This window comes from Dreissena polymorpha, chromosome 9 (genome assembly GCF_020536995.1).
Source record: "Dreissena polymorpha isolate Duluth1 chromosome 9, UMN_Dpol_1.0, whole genome shotgun sequence".
NCBI classification, from domain to species: Eukaryota; Metazoa; Mollusca; class Bivalvia; order Myida; family Dreissenidae; genus Dreissena; species Dreissena polymorpha.
In genome coordinates this window covers 3,557,515-3,573,283 of record NC_068363.1, presented here as the reverse complement: position 1 = coordinate 3,573,283, position 15,769 = coordinate 3,557,515, and the positions used below count along the sequence as shown (strand labels likewise).

Genomic DNA, 15,769 nt, shown 5'->3' with positions numbered 1-15,769 from the left:
TAGTATATTTAGGTTCTAAGTTAAAAATATTTATTGCACTATGTTTCTACCTAGTTTAACTAAATGATAACACAGTTCCTTATTCGGTGTGAACAAGGAATAAGCAACTGGTTCCTTATTCCTTATTCAAAATGAATAAGGAAATGGCATTGTCATACTATATTTGTCTTTATTAAAATGAACCAAATAGATCAATAAATTAATGAAAATCATTGTAAATGTAGCACGGTTGTTGATCACGGGTTCCACCTCCTTTTTGCGATGCATTAATACATGAGCCAATTCTACTTCCGAGGTTGCACTAAGGACCGGATGTTATTAAATTTCACGGATAATTCTACACAGTGAGTTAATTTTATATTACGTTGTTTTTTCAGCATATTTCGCAATATTTTTAAAATCGGGATATGTATTGTGATTCAGCGAAGATTCATTCATCACCACATGTACAGAAACATATAACCACATCCCATTCGGAAACGTTATGACATTTATAAGTTGTGTCATGGTAAAGATTTTAACATAAACTCGATTTATTTTTCCTGTGTGACGAGCAAATTTACACACACTAACAACATCAAACCATTTCTTCGAACATTTATAAGTTATCCGATGCACAAAAACATTGGCTTTTTGTCGATCTAACAGATAATTTGGTGTTTTTACAAAAGAGATGGATTCAATGCCAAGGGGATGGTGCTAATGACAAGAGGTGGCGCAAATGCATTATTAAAGCTTTTTTCAATTTTCGATGCCAATCATACTCTTTTTGTTTCGTATTCCAGGTTGTGTGTTGGATCTTTCTTTCTAAATTCGATCATTATGAAATAAAAAATTTAAAAAAGTAAAGTCTATGTAATTATGAAGAAACATGTGTTGCAACGAGATTTTTAAATTTCTTTGATTGAATATACGACAACACTGGAAAGAAGCTTGAGTATAATACTAGGAAACAAAAGGCAACGATTAAAGCCGAAGCTATCCTATTTTTTGCAGATATTTGTAGGAACGAATGGCCTATGTTAGCCTATATAAGATTTGTTGAAATTTGCCTTTTAGTACATTAAGAAACCTTTATAGGGAAAAAAACTCATTGTTTCAATAAAAAGTATTTTTTTATCGTGAATTTGGTTTTTGTAAAAACGCATTTGTTGTAGAGAAAATATTTGAGAATGAGAATTTAGTTAATGGATAAATTTTGGATTTACATCGTGCATTTTTTCAGTGTAATGACTCCTTAATTGAGTTGTTACTTATATATTCACATATTTAAATCTTGTTGTTTTTATAGAATGTGTATATGATCTATATAAATTTGTGTTTAAGTATTTACGTTAAAGAAATATGAAAAAGGTACATTATCTATTAAATGTGATGATTCATATAGTATCGTGCAATGGCGCAACCTCATGTCCTTAGCTCCACCCATTTAGCATTGGATCCATCTCCTTTGAAAAAAGCACAAAATTATCTAATAGATCTGCAAGGTGTCAGTGTATCTGTGCATGTAGCAACTAGTATAAGTTGAACGCGATCGTTTAATGTCGTTCGCGAATTGATCGAGTGGAATTTCGTCTTGACATAGGCACAATACAATGGTTTGCAATTAAAAACTCCACCATGTTGCAATTTATAAAGTTTCTAACGTTTCCAAATGGGTTGTGGTTGTATGTTTATGCACATTTGTGGATGAATAAATCTATGCTGAATCGCACTAAATTGCCCGATTTTTTTAAAATTGCGATATATGTTTGAAGAACATATAAAATCTACTCACTCTGAAGAATTATCCGTGAAATTTCAAAACATTAGGTCCTTAGCGCAACCTCGGAAATAGCATTTGCTCATGTATTAATGCATCGCGAAAAAGAGGTGGCGCATTTAAAGATTAAAGGACGTGATAACCAACAAAATCGCACTGTTCTTGGTGGTAACCAGTCCTATTTGTTCCAAAGTTAGTGCGGCTGGTTACTTTTTGCCACGAAAAAGCTTGTTATCAGTACGCAAAAAACTATTATGAAATATAGTACAATACATATTTTTGATACCAAACCTACATTACAAATGATTTTCATTGATTTATTGGTCTCTAACGTTTATTTTATTTGTTTCGTGTATAAAAAAGTGCAGTTCCTTATTCGATTTGAATAAGGAATAAGGAACCAGTTCTTATTCCTTTTTCAATCCGAATAAGGAACTGGGTTATCATTAAATCAAACTTAGTAGAGATGTACTGCAATTAATGTTTTGATACAAAACCTACATTTACAGTGATTTTCATTGATTTATTGGTCTCTTATGTTCATTTTCATACACAATTTAGTATTAAAATGCCAGTTCCTAATTCAATTTGAATAAGGAATAAGTTCCTTATTACTTATTCACACAGAATAAGGAGCTGTTAAGTAAACCTAGGTAGAAACATATTAAATTCAATATTTTTAACTTCGAGCCTACATATACCATGATTTGCATTGACATTAAGAATTCCTTGGTTAATTTTAATTTATGTTTGAGTAAGAAAAAAACATCTTCTTATTATCGTCTGCATAATTCTCGTTTTCAGCGTTTATCGTCAAATAGAATATGCACTAGAAATGTGAAAGAATACGCCCATATAACATAATCAAACTTTAATAACAAACACAACATCTTAACTATTACATTTCCTAAAGTGATAGTCCAAAATAAAGGCTGCTGAATAAGGAACTAACTTATTACCAATTCCTTATTCAGAAGCCCTACCTTCGGATAATTAAATTCGGATTATGTTCGATTAGCACAGCTTTAAATTCGTTATTATTTGCGATGTTTAATGTATGATTTGTTATTAATATCTCTGGTAAGTTCTTGAAGTCTTATCTGATCCTGAACTTTTGTCAAGACTATATGATACATGTAGCTGAACAAGTAACATGTTTAAGATATCTCATTCCGTTCTCATTTGAAAGGTAAAGAGTTCAATGAATGAGATCAAAGATAACGAATGTCTTTTTCTGCGCAGTTCTTAGCTGCATCACTCGCAGTGCGGGATGTTACGCGGAGTTTTCGCGGCTTATTTTACATTTCTACATATTGCTGACCATAAACCTATAGATACAAAACAGAAAACCAAACGAAGAATGGAAGTGAAATTAAAACATATGAGTCAACCGGCCACACGCAAATTATCCGTACATATTTTAAATATTTATACGCGCGTTCTTCGAACGAACCTGTTTTTAGTAATTTGTCGTGCATTGCTATTTGATTTGATTATTAACAGTATCGAGAATCATCGCGCTCATGCTTAATACATTAGTCAATATGGTGGAATAATTATTGTTAAATTAATCGTAAATAATATTTATTATGGTATTGTTAAAAACACATTAAGAATCTATTATTGACATACCATAATTAATTAATTATATCGCTAAATATCTTCATTTAACATATTTCTGGTTTAAAGAAGATTCCAGTTCACCAAGTTCACGCGATAGCGTCCATATTATATAACGATTATTTTACTGGCCGCGAACTGACCCTGATACCTTGCGGGTTGGAATGCAATCCATTAAAGTGAGGCCACGCGTCCACTGCTGGAACGACGGCTTGTTTAAAACTTTATACTTTTACATGTTAATGTTCAATTTCGAAAACAATATAAAATGGTTTGGCCAAAACGAATATCAGGATAGGGAAAAACGATACTTTTATGAACTTAAGTATACTAGTACACAGACAGGAATATGGAAGTTATTACTAAATATCAGAACATAGCCTTTAAGTACGAACGCTCTGGCGCTGGCAATCCTCTGAAAATGAAAGGTGCACGCACAAACTGTATTGATGTCAAGCGTTGAGTGTAAAACTGTCCTATCTATCAAGCATTTTCATTAGAGATAAAATTGTTTCATGCTGAACACGAAGTAAAACAGTGTTACAAAGACGCGGTCATGTTTCCAATGTTGTGGTGGTATGCTCAAATCAGCCAATGGAATAAATGAAGTGTATTCATTCGTGTCTAGCCGCAGGAAATTTTATTTGAATTTTATTGGACACTTACAAAGGTCAGGGAAGGTCAAAAATGACGTTAAACAGCTACGTCGAAAAAAGCGCTCATACTAGCTGTAAAAGTGTGTTTTCTTCTTATATTTTTAGTGCGAATACGCGTTTTCTCGCTTATGCAGACCAACGGTACATTCGGCGACATTCAATTTCGGCTCAAGATTATTGACCGTGGGATATAAAAAACGGCAATTGTCTTGATGGTTAACAGTCCATCGCCGATCTTAGCGTAACAGTTCTGTATTCGCACCGAATGTCAAAATGTCGAACAACGTTGTCATCAGTGCGACGTCACTGATGTCACAATAAAAGCGAGACTGAAGCGGAATCAGCGGCCGAGGTGCCTCTAGTAGACTGGAAAGTTTCATCGAAATGCATCTGTATTTCGTTTTTGTTGTAGTGTTCTGTTGTTGTTGTTGTTTTGTTTTGTTTTTTCAGTTAAAAAACAAAACTTTCATTGCTGTAATTGGGATGTTTTATTTCAATAGATTTTCGACGAAAGCGCGTTTTCTCGCTCTATGATGTCAATGGTACATCCGGCGACCTTTAATAATAGCGCACGATTAAAGGTCGTGGAAATCGACAAAATGGCGCTGTTCTCGATGGTTATCAGTCCTACTTTTAGTTATTACAACTGGTTACTTTTTCCTTATTCAGCCGGGAAAAGGCATTGGGTTATCATTTAAAAAGAGAGCAAAGTAGAAATGTATTGCAATAACTATTTTATGTTATCCCCAACCTATATTTACAGTGATTTTCATTAAATTATGTGTCTCTATATTCATATTCATAGAATAGAAGAGAACAGTTCCTTTTTCGATTTGAATAGTGAATAAAGAACCAGTTCCTTATCCCTTATTCAAATCGAATAAGGAACTATGTTATCATTAAATAAAACCAACTGAAATATACTGTAATAAGTATTTTGTATACCATATCTACATAACAATGATTTCCGATGATTATTTTTCTCGTTGCTTCATTTTGATGTGTAATTTATAGAGAGAGCATTTCAAACTATATAAGGAACTGGATAATCTGTACTTCAAACTAAGTAGAAATGTATTGTTATAAGTATTTTAAATATATACAACCTATGTATATATATAATGATGTTCATTTATATGTGGTCCACTTTGGATCAAGTCCGTTGATGTTAAAGTAAGAAAATGCCAGTTCCTTATTCGGCTTGAATAAGGAATACAGAACTGGCTCCTTGTTCCTCATTCAGCCGCGAAACAAGAACTGGAATGAAAATAAAAACCAAAAATGTTAACATGTACTAGATTGCTCTTTTACATCACATAAATTTAACATAATGTTATATGCTTCAGGTTTGTATTGATGTCAAGTTAGTATTCGAAGTAAAACATGCCGGTTCGGTTTAAACAAGAAATCCTATGTAAGCGCGAAGCAGAAACATGAATATGTAACGTTAAACATATAGTAAATGTAGTCGAGTTATTTTGTTTTGATTTACTGAAGATTTGTTTGCATTATTTTTCTTTTAACCCCGATAACAAATATGTTACGCGTGAATAAGAAATAAGGAACCAGGAAAAGGGAACCAACTTACTCAGCATCGCTTTTGACAACATTTGTACTTGAATGCAAATGCTTAACTTACCGTCGTGAGAATGCATGGCTGAGCGGAGGCACCAGATGCTATACAGAATGAGAACACATTGTCGAAGTATCTGCAGTTTAAGAGAATGTTGATGACTCCGTTAAAGTCTGTGTCTCCTACGGAAGTAACATACAAATAACCTTCTCGCGGGCAAAAACATTTAGCGATTTCCCAAGGATTTGTCGTCCATCGTTCAGCAGAGGTGTTCTTCCAAGATGGAAGAAGATATCGATGTTGTTTTTTTATATTCGCGACGACTTGATTACACACATTAGTCGGGCAAGGTTTGTATTGTTTTGCTGGTGTATTGTGAAATTTGCAGTTGTATTTATTTTCACAGATGCCTGGTGTAGGGCATTTAATCAGGTTTTCTATTGAACAATGACCACAGCTTCTACCTACGGCTGTATGCACATTTCGAATCTCTCGATCGATAAAATCCGACAAGCCGTCCTTTGCGATAGTCAAGGCAATGTGTGCCTTGAACCAATTATTCGTTTCTTCGTCAGCGAACACATGTGTGTAAGTAGCCATTGCTGTCGTCGATGTCAAATGGCTGCATTTACTGTACCATATTTATGTACAAAACTGTTCCTGAGCACCTGAAAAGAATCAAGTATACGTGCAGATTATTTGCTGTTTTACTTGCTGTAAAATTCAACTCTGCACACTACTTAAGGATGTATGATCGTTTCCCCGCCACAGTACTGTTTAACTTTTACGAAATTCTGATATTATTTTATTGTCACTTACGGTATTAATACCCAATTCTATACTCAATTAATTTTATAAAATACATGTTGATAGTTGTATGAATTGTATAAATGCAACTTATATTTTTTAAAGAAATTTCCTGTCAGTGGAAAGAAATTAACATTGACAAATAACACAACGAAAAAATGATGGGTATGGAAATTAAATTTTTAAAGTGCAAAACGATTACTTTTTGTCTGAAATAATCAAATTGTTAACACCAACATTCCATAAATTATTATTAATTTTGAGATGATGTACATGCTTGATTTTTCATACTTTTTTTTTATCAAATAATGTTGAATTAATATACGATGTCTTTTTTTAATTAGTAAGTTCTCTTTTTAATTGGTGTCATTTTCTGACACGTTTTTATATACGTTTCACCTTATTCTATGCTTATATCGTTCTTTTAAATGTATTTAAATGTTTAAGCACTTTTTAATATCACACGCAACAAACAAATATGTGCATTTAATACGCCTACATTGCGGAACATTCTAAAATACAATAAAATGTCAAACAAGTTGTCATCTCATAATCATCTTCACTTTTTAACTCATTTTCATAGACATTTCTGATCAATATTTAAGAACTCTGAATTACATTGTGATACCCCCATAGATGTGTCAGTTTTGTTAACTGTTGATAAACATGTGTTCTTCCTAAGGACCTGTTACAATTCTTATTTCATAAATTCATTGAACAGTTCCTTGGTTTTCTTATCAACATTATAGTCGTGTACTTTGTACTTGGTATGTATACAAGTTTGTAAAATGTAGTCGGGGTAGTTTCTCAGTGATATTGAGTTTTCCTATACATGCAAAATAACTTAGCTGCTTGTCTGTCATCATGCCACGCTTCCTGATAAAATCGATTCAAAGATGTCTACATTCAACTACAACTACATACATTTATAATACATATTATATATGGATAGATTTGGGAGTGAGTGGGAGAGCAAATATTGGAAGACCCAATTGAGTTTGAGACAGGCAGCCTTATACAAGTGTTTGCTTCAAAACATGCCTTCGTTGGAGCATTTTACCATATCCTTCCTATAGCTGTTCGAATGATCCCAGAACTTTGATGCGGGTAATATGTGGAAATATACAACACAATAGTAACCGTGATGAAAACGGAATCTGCGAGTGTGGTAGTGCTCAGAAATTCGTCAACGCTGAAATACACTTTAATGATGTAAATGTGTAAGGTTCTTGTTACTTGTCACACCCATTTTCATTTCATAATGCCTTAACACTGGTATAGGATATTAGTGATTTTTGATTATTGTATTTATGTAAACTTATTCTATATGCTGATGAAAGTGTCATCCTTTATTTTCACAAAGATCCTAGTATCATCAGTAGTGTTTTTTTAAAGAACTTGAAAATTGTATTAAATGGTTAGTGGATAACAAACTGTCTTTACACTTTGGAAAAACTGAATGTATAGTGTTTGGTTCCAAAAGGAAATTATCTAAACTTCATAATTTTAATGTAGAATGTAATGATCACACTATTGTTTCTCAATAATCTGTTGAACACCTTGGTTCAATATTCGACACTGATCTTTCTGCTACATCTATTGTTAATAATATTATTAAAAAGGTGAACTCAAGAATAAGATACTTCAGGGGGGTAACTAACATTTTTTGAGCTGTAGGCCCGAATATGTTACATAAAAACGGGGTGTGTGTGCGGGGGACCTCCTCCGGAAATTGTTTAAATCCTATAACGCCTGTGGTGAGATTTAAAGCATATCTAGACAAATAAAGAGGTAAAAAAGTATAAGACTTTGGTCTGTATTTCTTTAATATTTAACTGTTTTATCTCAATGTCAGAGAACTAAATTTTACTGTATTATCATTATACCGGAGAACTAAATTTTAAAACAATATGCAACAGAAAAACAGTTAAAATTATAACGCTCACTTATTCACAAGTCAAACCATGGGAATTCTTTCCAATAATACTGTCTGCATGTCTATATAGAAAGAAAAAGAGTTGATAATTGGAAGATATGTCCTTTGAACAAGACCAGAATCCATTGCCTGAGGATCATGTCAATATGAAATGCAGATTTCTTACACCTCACCACCTTCAGGGTCAACATTTTAATGCGCTTTTCGAGTTGAAGCAATTTTAATTTTTTAATGTTTCAAAAAAAATGTAGGCCCGAGTCTGCTGTGCCTAATAGCAACTACACCCCTGTTCTTGTATAGACAAAACCACTGTTCAAATATAGAATTAAGAAAATTGTTATGTAACTCATTGGTTCAATGCCATTTTGACTCTTCATAGCACAATGGTATAAGTAAACAGTTAAAAAATAGATTACAAGTTGTACAGAATAAAGTTGTTAAATTTATTCATGGATATGACTCTAGAAGATCTTTGAAAGTTAAAGATTTTAGTAGTATTGGTTGGTTAAATGTTCAAAACAGAGTAAAGCAAATAACACTCAACCATGTTTATAAAATTGTTAACAAGAAATGTCCTTCTAACATGACCTATTTTGTATAATAATTTTAGTTTAGTGACTGATATACATAGTGATAACAGTAGACATAGTAAAGACAACTTTTATTTACCTCAATGTCCTCAAGTGAATGGTTTTACCAGCACTACTTTTAATTATAAACGATCAAAGACTGGAACTGTTTACCTGCTGATGTAAAAGTCGTTATAACAGAATAAATATGAATTTGAAAACAAAGTGAAAACTTCTCTCACAGACAATATGATTGAAATTGAAAGAAGATGCTGATTTTATTTGTTCCTAGTAGTCTTATTGTTTAAATTAATGTTTTATGGGATTGGTTTATATATATATATATATATAAATATATATATATATATATATTACTGTTGTTCAAATAAGTCATCAATAAAGTATTTGTACGTACATTTAAATGAGATGACAAGATAGTAGTATACATTGTGTAACTAATGCTCTTTAATAATATATGCTAATTACTATTTGATCTCAAGACTATATTAATGATATTTTTATGCGTATTAATGCCACCATTTTTGTACATTTTCCACCCATCTATAGGGCCCCATTGGAAATAAGTTGCAAACCTTTCATGGCACATCCTGTGGTATATATATTGATTTCAACATCTTGTAACTACTTGTTATTTCAGATCTCTGCCAAATACACAGACTATTTACTTGTATTAAACTGAATTTAAATGATTAACTTTGACTGTGATATTCAAAATGTGATATATCAATGCATTGTGATTCAAAACCTGTGATAATTGTTAAATGTTGTAAATTGACGGTATTGTATGATATGTACTTGTATGACATATATATACATATGCATGAATAAATCAATATTAAGAAAAGTGTGACTGACACTGTTTCCAGACATATTACAGTTAAATTACTTCATGTCAGTAATGGCAGTCAGGGATGGAAAATATATTTTTACAATTGTTGCCTGCACTGTCGACCATATTTAGTGTTTTTGTTTCCCATCTAAAGAGTACCGACCCAAAACCATGGGCATGCCTGTGATATGTATCTTAAAGTGTCTTAAAAGATAAATACTATAAAATTTAACAACACCACTGCTAAGTTTTAACATTTCCAATACAGTTTGTCTTATTTTGAGAGGCCATTCTGAATTGAGTTCATTTCCAAGGACAAAGTTAATATATTAATATTACCAAACTGAACATTGTTACACTGTCCATAATTTTAATGGCACTGGATTGTTTAAGGCTTTGAAAAGCTAGTTGCCTGGCCGGGATAACAACATCTGGAATTAAAATACCTAGTATAAAATATAAACAATATCTGCCAGAAGTACTGTATGGTTACCATCATCAAATGTACAGAAATAATCGTTTTTCAACTTCAATCAAGCCCCTCTCATTCCATTCCATGAAACCTTTCAGGTGTCTCAATACTGATAATAGCCCCACTGAGGGCCGTATGGCTATGGTCCATACACAGTTTGTAACTCCCTGGCTGGTAACTATAATGCTATTGGGACCAAAGTGGAGTTTCCTATTTCTTATATTACAGCGAAGAGTTTTCACTGTACAGTGTTGTACGATTATTTATGGTATAGAACATAAACATATTGATTAAATCTCAAAGTTTGTTGCCTGCAGCCGAACATCAGCAATTTTGCAATGAATATCATTTAAGAAATACTGATTCTTTTAAGTTTGAATAATGTTGTTGTTTTCACTTCAATAAACAACTTATTGGCTTTCTTAACATTTCATTAAAATTTGAATATTTTGCATGCAATAGTATCTAATTTTGAACAATAACATTAAAAAATATTCTATTATATTACTCCTTAAAGATATTGGTCCCTATATATCTATGTTATCGGTTGATTTAGTGCAAGTTTATTGGTGTGTAACCCGAACTATATTTTCGGTGTAATATCTTCCGCCTAGAGGCGTTAGACATATCCTTCCACCAAATACACCCGAGAGACGATCGCCGTTATGGCGAAATTGTCCGAGGAGTCCCGATTGGTTATGTAGGAGTCACGCTGTTGGGCGGTCGGTCGATTGGTTGGTCGGTTGATTGGTTTGTTTGTTTGTCCGAATCAAATGTTTAAAGTTTGTTGAGCGACTTCATTTATCAAGCTATTGAATCGAAACTTGGAATATGTAATCCCCTTTAAAGTGAAGATGTGCAAGACACTTTTTCATGAGCAGTGATCAACACGTTCTTGAATTATTTAGCCTTGATAGTAAACCTATTATGGCAAACGTATACAATTTTCTCCGTTTGTGAAGTGATCTTTTTCCATATTTCCCAAGCGATAGAATTGAAACTTGAAATATGGCAATAGCATGAAGTGTATGATGTTCAAGACACAATTTTGTTTGCTGTTTCAAAGTGGTGAGAGGGTATGTTAAGTCATGTTTGTGACAAAGCTGTAGTTTATGTACGTAAAATGCATCACGTATAACGATCATGAAGTTTAAACTTAATTAGTTTTAACCCAATTCCAAATCATGGAACAATTGTTAAGAGTTTAATGGGCAGATATATTGACTTTAATTTAACATAAATGAAATAATGCATATTGCCACTTTTACCCTGAACGTGTTTTTAAATAAACCTTGTAAAATTCTACTTGCAAATTATCTGATAACCTGTGTACTTATTATACTATGCTTGCAAAAACTGTGCATATTTGTTTTAAATGAGACACTCCATACATATATATCAGCACATGTAATTTAATCATGAATAAGGCACAATTCTAATATTAGGACATTAATCTCCAAGTATAAACATGCTTGACATTGATGTCAATAGATGCTACAAAGTGGTTCATTTCTGCAAGATTCTACACATCCATGTTCTCAACAAGATATTGTTACCAAACAGTCGATACTTACAGATAATTCTTACTCACTTAAAGATCAAAACCGTCGGTGGATACCGTAATCCTGACAAATAAACAAAGATGAGAAGCTATTTATCATACGTGATATGGAGAGTCCTCAGTTAATCTGCACTAATCGGAGCAAATTATCAGCTACATTTGTTCGAGTGGACAGAAACCAACGCGTTTATCTTGTAATCTAAAAGTGCTCAGTTTAAAAATTATTATATGGCGGTTTACTGCATTGCTTGTTAAACTTGGTTGACAAATTAAATTGTTGCAAAATTTTGCCAAGTCTTCGACTTCAATCTGAAAAAGCCATATCGTGGGCTTAGCGCAAAACGGTCGTAACTGACATTTTTTACAAAAATGACTTTATTGCATATTTTGTACTGTAATGTCAATATTTATAATCTGAAAAAATATTTAAGCTAAATTCTGCTTAAAAAAACCCTAAAACCTTCATTTGGCAAAAGGTCGTATCTGAAAATGAAATTATTTTCATTGCAAAACAGTCGTATCTGCAGTTGCAACCGTTTTGCACTGAAAAAGAATATAAACATGATAGTGTTATGGTACCAGTACCTAGAATGTGAGACTGAGACCATGGTAGCAATACATACAGACTGAGACAATGCCGTGATTTGTGTTACCTATTGGGAAACGTATTGGTACCAGCCAAATTGTGTGAGAAAAACCCAGAAATTGGGAAAATTCACGTGTGAAGTCTTCATATTGGGAATACTTGCTATTTTGCTCCTAAATACTTAAAAATTTATAACTAAATGCTGTCAAGTTGTCACACAATAGAGCTGCATAGGAAAACTAATTAAAATTTGTTTGTTTTTTTGTTTTCTTCAATTGTTTTTTTACAGCAATTGGGAAATTTGTAGTTTTTTTCCTAATTGGAAAATGTCATTTCTGGTACTTTATAAAAAATAAATAAAAACACTACAATCGTACCAGTACCAGTATGTCAGACTGTGAAAATGGTACCGCAATAATACCAGTATGTAGCATGATAGACTGTGACAATGGTACCAGTAAGTAGCATGTCAGACTGTGACAATTGTCCCAGAACAATTAACCAGTTAGACTGTTACAACGATACCAGTACTAAGCAGTTCAGCCTGTGACAATTATACCAGTCAGTAGCAGTTCAGACTGTGACAATGGTACCAGTACGTAGAATGTCAGACTGTTACAATTGTTCCAGTACCTAGCATGTGATACTGTGACAGTAGTACCAGTGCGTAGCATGTCAGACTGTTTCAATGATACCAGTACGTGGCATGTCAGACAGTGAAAATGGTACCAGTAGGTAGCATGTCATACTGTTTCAATGATACCAGTACGTGGCATGTCAGACAGTGACAATGGTATCAGTACTTAGCATGTCAGACTGTTTCAATGATACCAGTAGGTAGCAAGTAAGACTGTGACAATGGTACCAGTACCTAGCATGTCTGCCTGTTTCAATTATACCAGTACGTAGCAAGTAAGACTGTGACAATGGTACCAGTATCTAGCATGTCGGACTGTTACAATGGTACCAGTACGTGTCACATTAGACTGTTTCAATGGTTCCAGTACGTAGCATGTGAGACTGTGACAATTATACCAGCATGTAGCATGTGAGATTGAGACAATTATACCAGTACGCAGCTTATGAGACTGTAACAATGGTACCAGTACATGGCATGTCAAACTATTTCAATGGTACCAGTACGTAGCATGTGAGCCTGTGACAATTTAACCAGTACGTAGCCTTTCAGACTGTGACAATTATACCAGTATGTAGCATGTCAGACTGTGACAATTGAACTAGTGCATAGCTGGTCAAACTGAGACAATGATACCAGTATGTAGCATGTCAGACTGTTACAATGGTACGAGTACGTGTCACATCAGACTGTTTCAATTGTTCCAGTACGTAGCATGTAAGACTGTGACAATTATACCTGCGTGTAGCATGTGAGATTGAGACAATTATACCAGTACGCAGCTTATGAGACTGTGGCAATGGTACCAGTACATGGCCTTTCAAACTATTTCAATGGTACCAGTACGTAGCATGTGAAACTGTGACAATTTTACCAGTACGTAGCCTGTCAAACTGTGACAATTATACCAGTATGTAGCATGTCAGACTGTGACAATTGAACCAGTACATAGCTGGTCAAACTGTGACAATGATTCCAGTAGGTAGCATGTCAGACTGTTACAACGGTACCAGTACATAGCATTTAAGTCTGTTAAAATGGTACTAGTTCGTAGCATGTGAGACTCCGACAATTATACCAGTATGTAGCATGTTTGATTGAGACAATTATACCAGTAAGTAGCATGTGAGACTGTGACAATGGTACCAGTATGTAGCATGTTACACTGAGACAATGGTACCAGTACATAGCATGTCAGACAGTGACAATGGTACCAGTTCCTAGCATGTCACACTGTTACAATGGTACCAGTACATAGCATGTTAGACTGTGACAATGGTACCAGTACATAGCATGGTAGACTGTGATAATTATACCAGTACTTAGCATGTCAGACTGTGACTATTTTACCCGCATGGATCATGTAAGACTGTGACAATTATACCAGTACGTAGCATGTCAGATTGTGACAATGGTACCAGTAGGTAGCATGTGAGACTGTGACTATTGTATCAGTACGTAGCATGTCAGACTGTGACAATTATTCCAGTACGTTGTACGCGTATGTCAGATTGTGACAATGATACCAGTAGGTAGCATCTGAGACTGTGACATGGTACCAGTACGTGGCATGTCAGAATGTGACAATTGTACCAGTACATGTCATGTCAGACTGTTACAATTATACCAGTACGTAGCCTCTGAGACTGTGACAATTATCCCAGTATATAGCATGTCAAACTGTGACCATTATACCAGTACGTAGCATGTCCGATGGTGACAATGGTACTAATGCGAAGCATCTGAGACTGTGACATGGTACCAGTGCGTGGCATGTCAGACTGTTACAATTATACCAGTAAGTAGCATGTGAGACTGTGGCAATGGTACAAGCATGTCGGACTGAGACAATGGTACCGGTTTGTATCATGCCAAACTGTGACGATGATACCAGTACATAGCATGTCAGACTGAGACAATGGTACCAATATGTAACATGTCAGACTGAGACAATTATAATAATGATGCTCAAAAGGTAGGATAAAGATCAATAGGATTTTGTACTAGTTTTTGACTTAACATTTTTCGTAAATAAATATATTTGAAAACATTGTAGTTTGTATTTGAATTCAGAAAGAGGGATATAGGCCTAATAACAAAGTTCATTATTTTTTTCATTAAAATAAGCTAATAAGACTTGTTTTGACTTGAACTCTATTGAATTATAATAATTACAATACAAATATTAAATTCTTTATGAAAGATTTAAAGATATGACAATAACTTGTTTCTTCTTATGTATTGGTCTTCTACTTAATAATTCTGCACAGGCCCCTAGTCGCTGTGTAATGATCATTTTTCTGTTACTAGTATGTCTGCGTACATTTAAATAATAAAAAAAAATCAAATGAAGTGATAATAATTTATAGTTATAGTTATTGGTTAAAAACAAGCACAATGCAATGCATTTTATGTACTCCAGGTAATCCAACTTGAATTCAAAATAATGTTAATTTTTGTATTTTCTTCCATCATTAAAAAAATATTTCAATAAACACATATTTCAAGTATTCCGAATAAAAGTTTTCATATTAAGACATATGAACAGAAACAAACTGATCTGATTTTCAGATACGACCTTTTTGCATAAAAAATATAATCAAACATTACAAGATTTTAAGCGCAAAACAGTCGTATCTTCATATTTAACAAATATCTCTGACTACAATAATGCCAATAGAGGTATATTGTGTGAACTTGAAATGAATGTACAATACCTACATTTATGCAAAATAATTTT

At 33.5% G+C, this 15,769-nt stretch overlaps 1 protein-coding gene across 2 annotated transcripts in view; it reads right to left on the bottom strand.

Moving 5' to 3' along the window:
• Positions 1-15,769, bottom strand: part of LOC127844848 (uncharacterized) — a 36,653-nt gene that overhangs the window by 8,914 nt on the left and 11,970 nt on the right. Inside the window, exons 2-3 of one of the 2 annotated variants that reach the window (XM_052375371.1) lie at positions 5,678-6,279; positions 5,145-5,295 (exon numbers count right to left, since the gene is read on the bottom strand). Coding sequence is in view for 1 of the 2 variants with exons in the window: in XM_052375370.1 (XP_052231330.1) it covers positions 5,678-6,211 (534 nt within the window). In the remaining variant the exon portion in view is untranslated. The remainder of the gene's footprint in view (positions 1-5,144; positions 5,296-5,677; positions 6,280-15,769) is intronic. The other variant, XM_052375370.1, reaches the window with a different exon arrangement.